This window comes from Sinocyclocheilus grahami, unplaced genomic scaffold (assembly GCF_001515645.1).
Source record: "Sinocyclocheilus grahami isolate Dianchi unplaced genomic scaffold, SAMN03320097.WGS_v1.1 scaffold1818.1, whole genome shotgun sequence".
In the NCBI taxonomy this organism is placed as follows: domain Eukaryota; kingdom Metazoa; phylum Chordata; class Actinopteri; order Cypriniformes; family Cyprinidae; genus Sinocyclocheilus; species Sinocyclocheilus grahami.
The window spans coordinates 71931-83105 of NW_015506997.1; the positions used below are offsets into that span (position 1 = coordinate 71931).

Below are 11175 nucleotides of genomic sequence, written 5' to 3' on the forward strand. Positions count from 1 at the left end.
AAAGCCCTGAATGGTTTACCTCCTCAGTACATGAGTGAACTCTCATCGCATTATAGTCCTTTACGTCCGCTGCAATCTCAAAACTCTGGCCATTTGATAATACCTAGAATATCAAAATCAGCTGCGGGCAGCAGATCCTTTTCCTATTTAGCGCCCAAACTCTGGAAAAAGAGTTTAAAGTTGTTTGAGAGGCAGACACACTCTGTCAGTTTAAATCTAGTGTAGCAAATTAGCTCAAAAGTGACATGTATATAAATAATTACAATTAATTATAATTATTTACAATTATTTACCTCAGCTGCCAGTAGTACCTGTAGCAGAATTAATATTACAATCAACTAATCTGTTCATCCAGCGAACATTCGGTGTAATTTCATATTAACTCAACGAAAGGATATTTTTGTGACCACAGAAAATAACTTTCTTACAGTACTAATGCATTAGAGCATGTAGCTATAGATCGGATCTTAAAAGGGACACTATTCACAAGCGGTGACAGAACCAGAAACTCATGTAATATGTGCACAAAAGTTTTATGAACTAAACACTAACACATAACTAATCTAAACAAACATACAAATCACTCACACATGGGGAAGTAGAAGTGGATGAATGAAACTGGAAAATGAGTCAGTTAACCAGTGAAACCATACGCACAATGACATATGGGCATTATGTGTTTTTTCTATGAGTAAAATGAGTAAGAGATGCTTTGCCCGCATTCCTTTGAGCAACAAAACCAGTGTTATCAGATGATTTGTCTTTGGTTGCCATTGAACCAGAGGCCTGTTCTGCCTTTTTGAGGTGTTAGTTGCATTTCGGGGGAAGGGTCCATAGACCCTCATAGTTGGCTTGTTGGTTGGGTGAGGGGTGTTAGGGATTATTTGTTGAATATAACAAATAATTGTGTGTCTGATTGGTCCACACGCTATACTAGATTAAAGACCCATCTCTTTAACCTGACATACACATAACACACTATCATATTTCTATGATTCAAATCCGTTCATCCATATGATTCAAATCCAAATTCAAAGGATTGTTAGGCTGCATTAATTAGGTCGACCGGGAACATCTTGCTACATCGTAAGAAGAATGGCATCTATGCTAATATTGGTCTCTTTCATTCTTATTCTGAGGTCACCGTAGCCACCGAGATCCAGTCCGTATCCAGATCAGATGGAAGTCACTGCAGTCACCCGGATATGGTCTGTTTCCTGTCCAGATGGTGGATCAGCACCTAGAGACGACCTCTACAGCCCTGAATGTCAGCGGAGACCATATCAACTAGACGAGCCCTAGACACAGATCCCCAGCGAAGATCCCTTCGGCCAACGGCACAAGACCATGAGAACCAGACGAGTCCTCTGCTCAATCTTACTACGTTGCAGTCTGGAATTAAACCACACCATGCTGGTTTTGTCTGGCCAGAGGAGAACTGGTCCCCTGGATCCTCTCAAGGTTTTTTTCTCCATTTCTGTCACCGATGGAGTTTTGGTTCCTTGCCACTGTCACCTTTGGCTTGCTTAGATGGGGACACAATTTCTGGCAATATTGTTGACTTGATTGAACAAACACTATTTGAAGAGAACTAAACTGAGCATCACTGAATCAACGATAAACCAACTTTACTAAAAAGCTGTTTTCTATTGTCCTTTTGCATTATCAGCACACGTGTTCCCTGTCTAACACTGTGAAGCTGCTTTACACAATCTGTATTGTATAAAGTGATATTTAAAGGTGACGACTTTTTTTTACACATTTAGTGGGGGTGGCCAAACAGATGAGGTGGGTTGATTGTAGTCTTTTTGTAGGTGGGTAACTTGTTATAGGATCTGCTTGGACAGGTGACGCACCTTCACAGTACCCTCCATCCCTACATGAGCAGACACCCATAAAAAGCTGACCCATGTTCCGAACAGTCTGTTAAAAGTTTCAGCATGAAGGATTTTTTGCCTTGATGTAGAACACTTAACTATCTTGTTAATGCTGAATATGAATCTGAACAAATCACCAGAGGCCTTATAAACAACCGTGTTCTGTCACTTCCTGTTGGACATTTACAGGCGAGCCAAATAAAAAAAATTCTCCATTCTTTAGCCATACTAGAATTAACAGTTTTGTGTCATACAGAAACCAATACTCTTGTTTGTGCATTTAGTAACAAACTACACAGTGTCAATTAACTTATTTCAGGAGTGAGTCTTATTTACTTACAGGACTGCATCAAAATGTTGAGAGCACAAGATGCAGAACTCAAACAAGATGGATCCAAGGTAGAAATCACACAAGATCAAAGACTGCACAGCCTACATTATAAACCTTGTTATATGAAATACAAAATCAGTGTCCACTCCTGTTCAAGCTTCCAGCATTGTAAAGTTCTGCAGTACACATTAGGGTTAACAATCTAGTTCATTACACCAACTCTTGTTCTTAAGCTTTGCACACTTGTATTGCAGGTATGAAAACACATTCTCTTACACGGTCAAACAATATTTACATGTACGTTTCTCTCTGCCAGTCTATTCCAACTCCTTCACTCGCTCTCTCTCAAAAAAAAAAAAAAAAAAAACAAAAAAAAAAAAAAAAGAGGCCTTATAAACAACTGTGTTCTGTCACTTCCTGTTGGACATTTACAGGCGAGCCAAATAAAAAAATTTCTCCATTCTTTAGCCATACTAGAATTAACAGTTTTGTGTCATACAGAAACCAATACTCTTGTTTGTGCATTTAGTAACAAACTACACAGTGTCAATTAACTTATTTCAGGAGTGAGTCTTATTTACTTACAGGACTGCATCAAAATGTTGAGAGCACAAGATGCAGGACTCAAACAAGATGGATCCAAGGTAGAAATCACACAAGATCAAAGACTGCACAGCCTACATTATAAACCTTGTTATATGAAATACAAAATCAGTGTCCACTCCTGTTCAAGCTTCCAGCATTGTAAAGTTCTGCAGTACACATTAGGGTTAACAATCTAGTTCATTACACCAACTCTTGTTCTTAAGCTTTGCACACTTGTATTGCAGGTATGAAAACACATTCTCTTACACGGTCAAACAATATTTACATGTACGTTTCTCTCTGCCAGTCTATTCCAACTCCTTCACTCTCTCTCTCTCAAAAAAAAAAAAAAAAACTGAAGAAAAAAGAAAAAACATGCGTGCAATGTGCACATGCCACAGGCTCCACTGTTTCTGTTGAGTACTGTCTGTATCTCAATCGTCAGTTGTCTCCAGAACACTCTGACTCAGAGCCAAGTCCCAGTAGTGCTCAGTGCCATGCTTCTTAAAATGTTCCCTAGCCATACTTTCTGTTGGACACTGTTTAAACTTAACCTCCCCGTAGCTACGTTCCTTGGCTGTACCCTGAGAGAGAGAGAAAAAAACGTATATATTTAAGTCCACAAAGGATAATGAGAAAAAGGAAGACAAACTATCTCATTATATTATTTAGTGTCTACTTGGATATCAGTAAAAACCATACAAAAGTGAAATGTTGTTCATGACAAACATCTCCGCTTACTATCGTAACCCCAGTTCAATGAGACATCAGGTTTCTCCGCTATGGGAACTCCTTCCCTTCCGGCCTTTCTTGAAGTCCTATTGGCTCTCGCCTGTCCAAATGAGGCATGCATAGTAAAACCACATGACACACTGCTGATGCTGCTGCCATGAGTCCCAGCAGCCTCTGAAATTCCTTCAAGTGAACAGAGTTGCCTAGTCTGAAATGGTGCAGGGAAGACAAAATGGCCACCGAGCACTCCTGAGAGAGACGGGCACACATCTCCACTGAGTTGAAACACACCCCCAGATATTTTATAGACCGACTCCGGGCGAGAATGCTTTTCTGCACGTTGACACATAGCCCCCCTTCAGCGTCATCATTCTGAATGGACGGTTGCAAAGCGCTCTGTTGATAAGCCTTAGATCTAGTATCGGACGGCGTCCCCCATCTTTTCATCTACCATGAAATAGCAGCTGTAAAACCTGCCCTCCAGCTCGCTTGGAGGGACTCGCTCTATTGCTCCTTTTTCGAGCAGGCTGCATACCTCTTGTCTCAGAAACAGGGCATTTTGAGGCAATGTTAGAGAGTGCACCACACCATTGAAATGGGGTGGTCTGCGTCTGAATTGAAGGATATACTCACGCTCTATCATACGGAGTAGCCAGCGTGAGATTCCCCGAATAACTTCCCACACGCTCAGGAACTGACATAGCAGCTTTAGCGGCTTGGTCGTTGGATGTGCCGGCAAGTGCTGCGTGGCTATAATCGGTGAAGGTGACGGCTCTGAGTTGCTCAGTAGCAATGGCTCAATGGTATGCGGTATTTTTGCCATATATATATATATATATATATATATATATATATATATATATATATACAGTGGGGGAAAAAAAGTATTTAGTCAGCCACCAATTGTTCAAGTTCTCCCACTTAAAAAGATGAGAGAGGCCTGTAATTTTCATCATAGGTATACCTCAACTATGAGAGACAAAATGAGTATAAAAAAAATCCAGAAAATCACATTGTAGGATTTTTAAAGAATTTATTTGCAAATTATGGTGGAAAATAAGTATTCCACCTCCATATTTCTAAACAGGCTGTCAGTCAGTGGAGTTAGATTGTTGCGCCACAAGGTGGCGGCAAGGGGCTGTCTTTGAGTTAGCCTTTAAACCGCTCATTCAACTACTCGTTCAAAAACGCTGATTCAACTACTCGTTCAAAAACGCTGATTCATTCAAAGAGAGATGATGAAAAACGCTGTTGAAATCCTTTTAACTTTGAGCGCCACGTTAGAAGGCTCAGCTGACCAATGTGTCGATGCTAAGACAGAGATTTGGCTTTCCTTGGACATGACAACCTATTTTCACAAATATTTATGACTCGCAAGTAATTCTGTACAAATCAGCATGGTACACATTATGTTATCAATACGAACTTATTTAATATTCAGCACACATGCACGAAGTGTAAAACGAGAAGGGCATAACCCTATGAAAAAAGAAAACGTAAAAATCGGTTGCTGCGGTTCTTGCATTCCTCTGCGGTTTGGTTGTCAAAAATGCGGTATTGCGATAATCGCGACAGCCCTAGCGAGCAGCACTGCATCAACTGAGTGAGGAGGGAAAAGCTATGTATGCTTATTTTATTGAACACATGTTTATCAAACACAAACAATTTCTGGACAGCTTGTGGCACTTGGGGGCCTGCCCTCGTCTCTGGGCTGTCAGGACGACGGCTTGGCAGCTGGCGGAAGTCGCGGTGCAGGCTCCTCCGCTGGCCGTGGCGCCTCTTCCCGGGGTCCCCATACCTTCCTCCGCATATCTGACTTCTGGTGAGGGGCAGCAGCAGTCAAGGTAGTGGTGTCCCTCCTCTGCACTGGACCGGGTACCGAAGAAGACAGGGATCTCACGGCCTGCTGCTGGAAAGCGCGCCTCGACATCACGTGACTCATCACTTTGGCGCGCTTTTGAGCCTCCGCGAAGCAAAGCGAAGACTCCATGGCATCACCTAAGAGGCCGGAGGGAGTCACCGGGGCATTAAGGAGAACTTTACGGTCCTCATTCTTGAGGTCAGCTAGGTTCAACCATAGGTGCCTCTGAAGGACAACCATAATGCCCATCGCCTTACCGATCATCTGAGCACTTTGTGACCATCAAAGCGAAGTCATTAATGGCATCCGGTGTGATGGCTCCACCCACCGCCATCTGCAGGAGCTTCGCCTGAAACACCTGCAGCACCGCCATGGCATGCAGCACTGAAGTCGCCTCACCGTCCGCTGCGTAGGCCTTGTTAGCGAGGTGGGCAGTGGTCCTGCACAGTTTAGGTCCTGCACGGCAGGCTCCTCCGGAAGGCTCCAGGTAAGCTCGAGCTCCTGGACAGCTTTCGTCATGACCCTCACGAGCTCCTCCTGAAGGTCTGGGGGCCCCTCACTGTCAGGGCAGTCACGCTCCGATCCCACCCAATCCTCTTTCTCAGAGGCCGAGATGGACATAGAGTCCTCATCCTCTTCCTCCTCGCCGAACGACACGAAGTCTTCGATGCTCGGAGGTGGGTGGAAGCAGTCCTTGGGGAAGGTGACTGGGGAACGGGGTGACCGCTGAGGATGGCGGCGCGGCGAGTTTTCGCTCCTTCCTCCGGGAGGGGGCTGGGGGGGGGTTTCCCACCAGCAGCACCTGGCGGCAGTGGGCCTCACCCCAAACGAGCCACGTTGCGGTGAGTCCGAAGCACGCGGGCTGGCAGGTTCACGCAATGCCCGCAGTCGGACTCCTCCAACGCCGCCAAGCCAAGGCAGGCGACGCAGTTATCATTTTGATCTGATGGTTCAATTGGTCCCGTGCAGGTCTTACAGAATGAAGCCATTCTTCAGGTTGTATTGGACAAATAAGTAAAGATTCTGATGTAATTGTCGTGTGCACCGCATTTTATACTGCCTCTCAAGCTCTTTAGTATTCGCACACTTCGTGACAATTGGCTAGTTAATTGGACTGGCGTGAGCCAATAGGACTTCAGGAAAGTTTGGAAGGGAAGGAGTTCCCATAGAGGAGAAACCTCCACGATGTCTTGTGAAAGCTTGAAAGGGAACTACTGAATATTTTTTGGTAAATGTTCCATTGGTTTACATTAGAATATAACTGGTATCCATTTACCTCCCAAACCAATGTGCATTTATTATTCTTCCTGGAACCCTCATCACCTGAATCTTGAGGCTCTAAAAGAAATGTAAAAGGTCAGCTCCTAATAACAATCAACAAGTCTCCATCTTTTATCATTCTTAATTTCCCTTACCATCTCTCTTGGAATTCAGTTCATCCCATTTGATTCTATTCAACATCAGTCGTTTAAATTTCTTCTGTGCTTTGGGGCCTACAGGGTGTATTAAAAAGTATCAATTAATACATGAATAAAAATCCTGAAAAAAATAATAATTATAATAAAAATAACCATCTGTGAATAGAATCATCTATAAAGATTCTCTAATCACTTTCACCCACCTCCCTCCACTACTATGATGTTGACGTCTTTGTGAAGTACCACGGTGCCAGTGAGGTACAGTTGGTTTGCATTGGCCTCCACCTTAAACTTCTTGGCTGGGTTGTGCAGATTTCTGATTCTGAAGGCAAAGCAGATAAACTATTTGAGTAAACAAATTAGCACAAAAAAAAAAGTTTTCTTCTACCCGGGCCAGTGATGACAACTGATTGGTGCAGAACCAAGTCAATGTGCATGTGACCTGCGGTTACAAAGTATGCGCGGTTGCAAAAGTCAGATGGTGTGCGTACAGTACACGTGTATTGTTTTGTTATGCAGACCCTCGTGTATGCATTAGGGATGTGCATCTCATGACTCAGGCCGATACAAAACGCATAGGGCTGGACAATAATTCAATATCAATATGTATCGCAATATATTTTTTTTCAATAACGGTGATATGGTTTTTAAACACATTTCCGATATAGCCTACATTACCAGTGTTTCCCATACATTGATTTATTTGTGGCATTTGACTTCATTGAATAAACATGAGCACTGCACGTTTTAAAATCAAAACTTGTCGCGGGTGTTTTATATTAATGTAGCTCTAAAGGGAAAGGACTATCTTCTGAAAAGTTTCAATGGGATTTTTATTTTATCTAATAAAGAAGTGTTCATGAGCGGAGCTGATTTGATTACAGCCATTACTGGAGAAACCGCTAGTTCAACCGCTCTGGTTTGCATTGGCCTCCACCTTAAACTTCTTGGCTGGGTTGTGCAGATTTCTGATTCTGAAGGCAAAGCAGATAAACTATTTGAGTAAACAAATTAGCACAAAAAAAAAAGTTTTCTTCTACCCGGGCCAGTGATGACAACTGATTGGTGCAGAACCAAGTCAATGTGCATGTGACCTGCGCATACAAAGTATGCGCGGTTGCAAAAGTCAGATGGTGTGCGTACAGTACACGTGTATTGTTTTGTTATGCAGACCCTCGTGTATGCATTAGGGATGTGCATCTCATGACTCAGGCCGATACAAAACGCATAGGGCTGGACAATAATTCAATATCAATATGTATCGCAATATATTTTTTTTCAATAACGGTGATATGGTTTTTAAACACATTTCCGATATAGCCTACATTACCAGTGTTTCCCATACATTGATTTATTTGTGGCATTTGACTTCATTGAATAAACATGAGCACTGCACGTTTTAAAATCAAAACTTGTCGCGGGTGTTTTATATTAATGTAGCTCTAAAGGGAAAGGACTATCTTCTGAAAAGTTTCAATGGGATTTTTATTTTATCTAATAAAGAAGTGTTCATGAGCGGAGCTGATTTGATTACAGCCATTACTGGAGAAACCGCTAGTTCAACCGCTCTTAAAGCGCCTCCTGCTGGCAGAGAATCAGTTTGCACTTTTCATACTCTTTATACTGGCTATCAGCCTACACTACCAGTCAAAAGGTTTTGAACAGTAAGATTTTTTATTTATTTATTTATTTATTTTTAAGAATTTTCTTCTGCTCACCAAGCCTGCATTTATTTGATCCAAAGTACAGCAAAAAAATTTAAATATTTTTACTATTTAAAATAACTGCTTTCTATTTGAATATATTTTAAAATGTAATTTATTCCTGTGATCAAAGATGAATTTTAAATTTCAATATAATAATAAATTATTTTTGAGCAGCAAATCAGAATATTAGAATGATTTCTGAAGGATCGTGCGACTGGAGTAATGATGCTAAAAATATAGCTTTGAAATCACAGGAATAAATTACATTTTAAAATATATTTCAAAATGTTACCGTTTTTGCTGTATTTTGGATTTAAAAAATGCAGGATTGAAATAATTTCACATTTCTTATTTGAATGAAGGCTAAATACAAATAAAAGGTGAACAACGCGTGCACGTATTTGTACTGATGCAGAATAGTACAGACTAGCGCATTTCACACAAGCTGCTAGATTCACTTTCGCCAGAAAGTCGTGTATGCCTAAGGTTGAAAATAAATAATGTTTATAGTGAATACCCCTATGAATGGTTTTGTTTTTACGATTTCGTTTTAATCCAAATGATGCGTGTGCTGAGTGAGTGAACATCAAAGATCACACAACAGAAGTGCGCGCGCGCGCGCTCTCTCTCGCTCTCTCTCTCGCGCACACACACACACACACTTTTAAAATATATTTCAAAATGTTACCGTTTTTGCTGTATTTTGGATTTAAAAAAAATGCAGGATTGAAATAATTTCACATTTCTTATTTGAATGAAGGCTAAATACAAATAAAAGGTGAACAACGCGTGCACGTATTTGTTCTGATGCAGAATAGTACAGACTAGCGCATTTCACACAAGCTGCTAGATTCACTTTCGCCAGAAAGTCGTGTATGCCTAAGGTTGAAAATAAATAATGTTTATAGTGAATACCCCTATGAATGGTTTTGTTTTTACGATTTCGTTTTAATCCAAATGATGCGTGTGCTGAGTGAGTGAACATCAAAGATCACACAACAGAAGTGCGCGCGCGCGCGCTCTCTCTCGCTCTCTCTCTCCCTACCGTTAAGTAACTTGTGCATTGTTTTACTTGCTTGTTTTTGACATATCCGACCGAACTACAAACTTTCCAGTGATGTCTGTGAGAAAGATATATTCACTCGACAAGCTCGCGCATCTGCGCCGCTGCGCGCTCAATCCACTCAGCGTGCTTTGTTTATCAGCTCGCGCACATCAGCTATACAGGCGTTAATACTGAATAATTAATATTATATTCATTGCATACATATACGTCGTAGTAGACATCCTTAACTCCTTTCTGCTGTCTGTTGTTGGTGTTTCTTTGTCTGAATATGGCGCTTATCACATGCTGTGTGGTATCGGCGTTTGGTATCAGGGCATTTTAACGAGTACAGGAGACCAGTATCAGGCCCGATACCGGTATCGGTGCATCCCTAGTTTATACCTTTTTTTTTTTACAGTTTCTAGCCATGCAGCCTTTCTCTCTGGTTTTATTATAGCTGTACCTTTTATAGTTTGCAGAACAGATAGCAGAACATTAGAATATTACAATCTAAAATTGCTCTTTAAAGCATTAAGACTACATTTTAACTGCTATATGAAACACACATTAACTCATTAGAGCTTAGTAATTAGTACTGTAGCCTACTAGTTTACATTTGATTTACCTATTACAACAGTCCACTTACAGTTACTGCTATCATAAAAATACACTTTATATGTAGGTTTAAAATTCTACAAGACACATTTAATGTCCAAAAACTAATTTTTAGCAAAATGTATATTTTACTCAGAATTATTGCACTCCTATTTGATTACGCTCCGTCTGTTTAGCGCGCATGCGCGCAGCAGTGCTCATTCACTCGCATCAGCCTCGCCCACCCGACAGCAAAATGGATATGTTGCATGATTTTCTAACATCTACAGATGAAAAATATACTTGTGACATGTCAGTTATGCACTGAGGAAAACACAACGTCTCAAATGCATTAAACAGCACAGATATATTCGCTGTTTGTCATGGTGGATCGATTTGATCCATGATCGACATTAAGGTCTGCTTAAAAATAAGCGTGCACAAATTAGTGAGATTGTGTGAATTTAATTTGTCGTTAATGGAACTGCTTTAGCCCCGATTGATTTGTTAGGTTATTTCAAGTCAGCTTTTGGACTTTAATCCCAGTTTTTCCTCGGGTCTCCGTGGTGTTGTGATGCGTCATTTTCACGCAGCAGCAGTAGTGATGAGAGAGCGCGCTTGAGAAACAGTTTAGAGAGGAGAAATCAATCTACATATAAAATATTGGTCACAGATTATTGGTCACTTTCTAAATAATAAAAGTATAACGCATCCACTAGTAATTATATATAAATGAATCGGTTTTGTGGATTTATTGTGGAGTGAGGGGAACTAAAAATGCATGCTTATAATGCGTGTAAACAACTCATTTTATTCACCAGATTCACCAGTATTTTACATTATTTCTGAGTATAATAATAAAATGTGACTGACAAACTCAGTGTTTCCCCTAGGTTTACAGCTTTGGGGGGGTTCCGGTTTCTTTTTTTCTGGACTCCTTTTTAATGGTTAAATTACATTTTATCAATCAAAAAGCATGTCTAATTAATTAAAATCATGAAACTTAAACAATTTAACATCACTTTA

The 11175-nt window shown here is 40.8% G+C and overlaps 1 protein-coding gene across 1 annotated transcript in view; it reads right to left on the reverse strand.

The window, feature by feature from the left end:
- Positions 1 to 2085: 2085 nt before the first annotated feature.
- The window catches only part of LOC107572828 (U4/U6 small nuclear ribonucleoprotein Prp3-like), a 27233-nt gene continuing 18143 nt past the window's right edge, over positions 2086 to 11175 (reverse strand). Inside the window, exons 12-16 of the mRNA XM_016259261.1 lie at positions 7730 to 7778; positions 7008 to 7146; positions 6802 to 6879; positions 6663 to 6724; positions 2086 to 3377 (exon numbers count right to left, since the gene is read on the reverse strand). Of these exons, the coding sequence (XP_016114747.1) occupies positions 3228 to 3377; positions 6663 to 6724; positions 6802 to 6879; positions 7008 to 7146; positions 7730 to 7778 (478 nt within the window). The 3' untranslated portion in view covers positions 2086 to 3227. The remainder of the gene's footprint in view (positions 3378 to 6662; positions 6725 to 6801; positions 6880 to 7007; positions 7147 to 7729; positions 7779 to 11175) is intronic.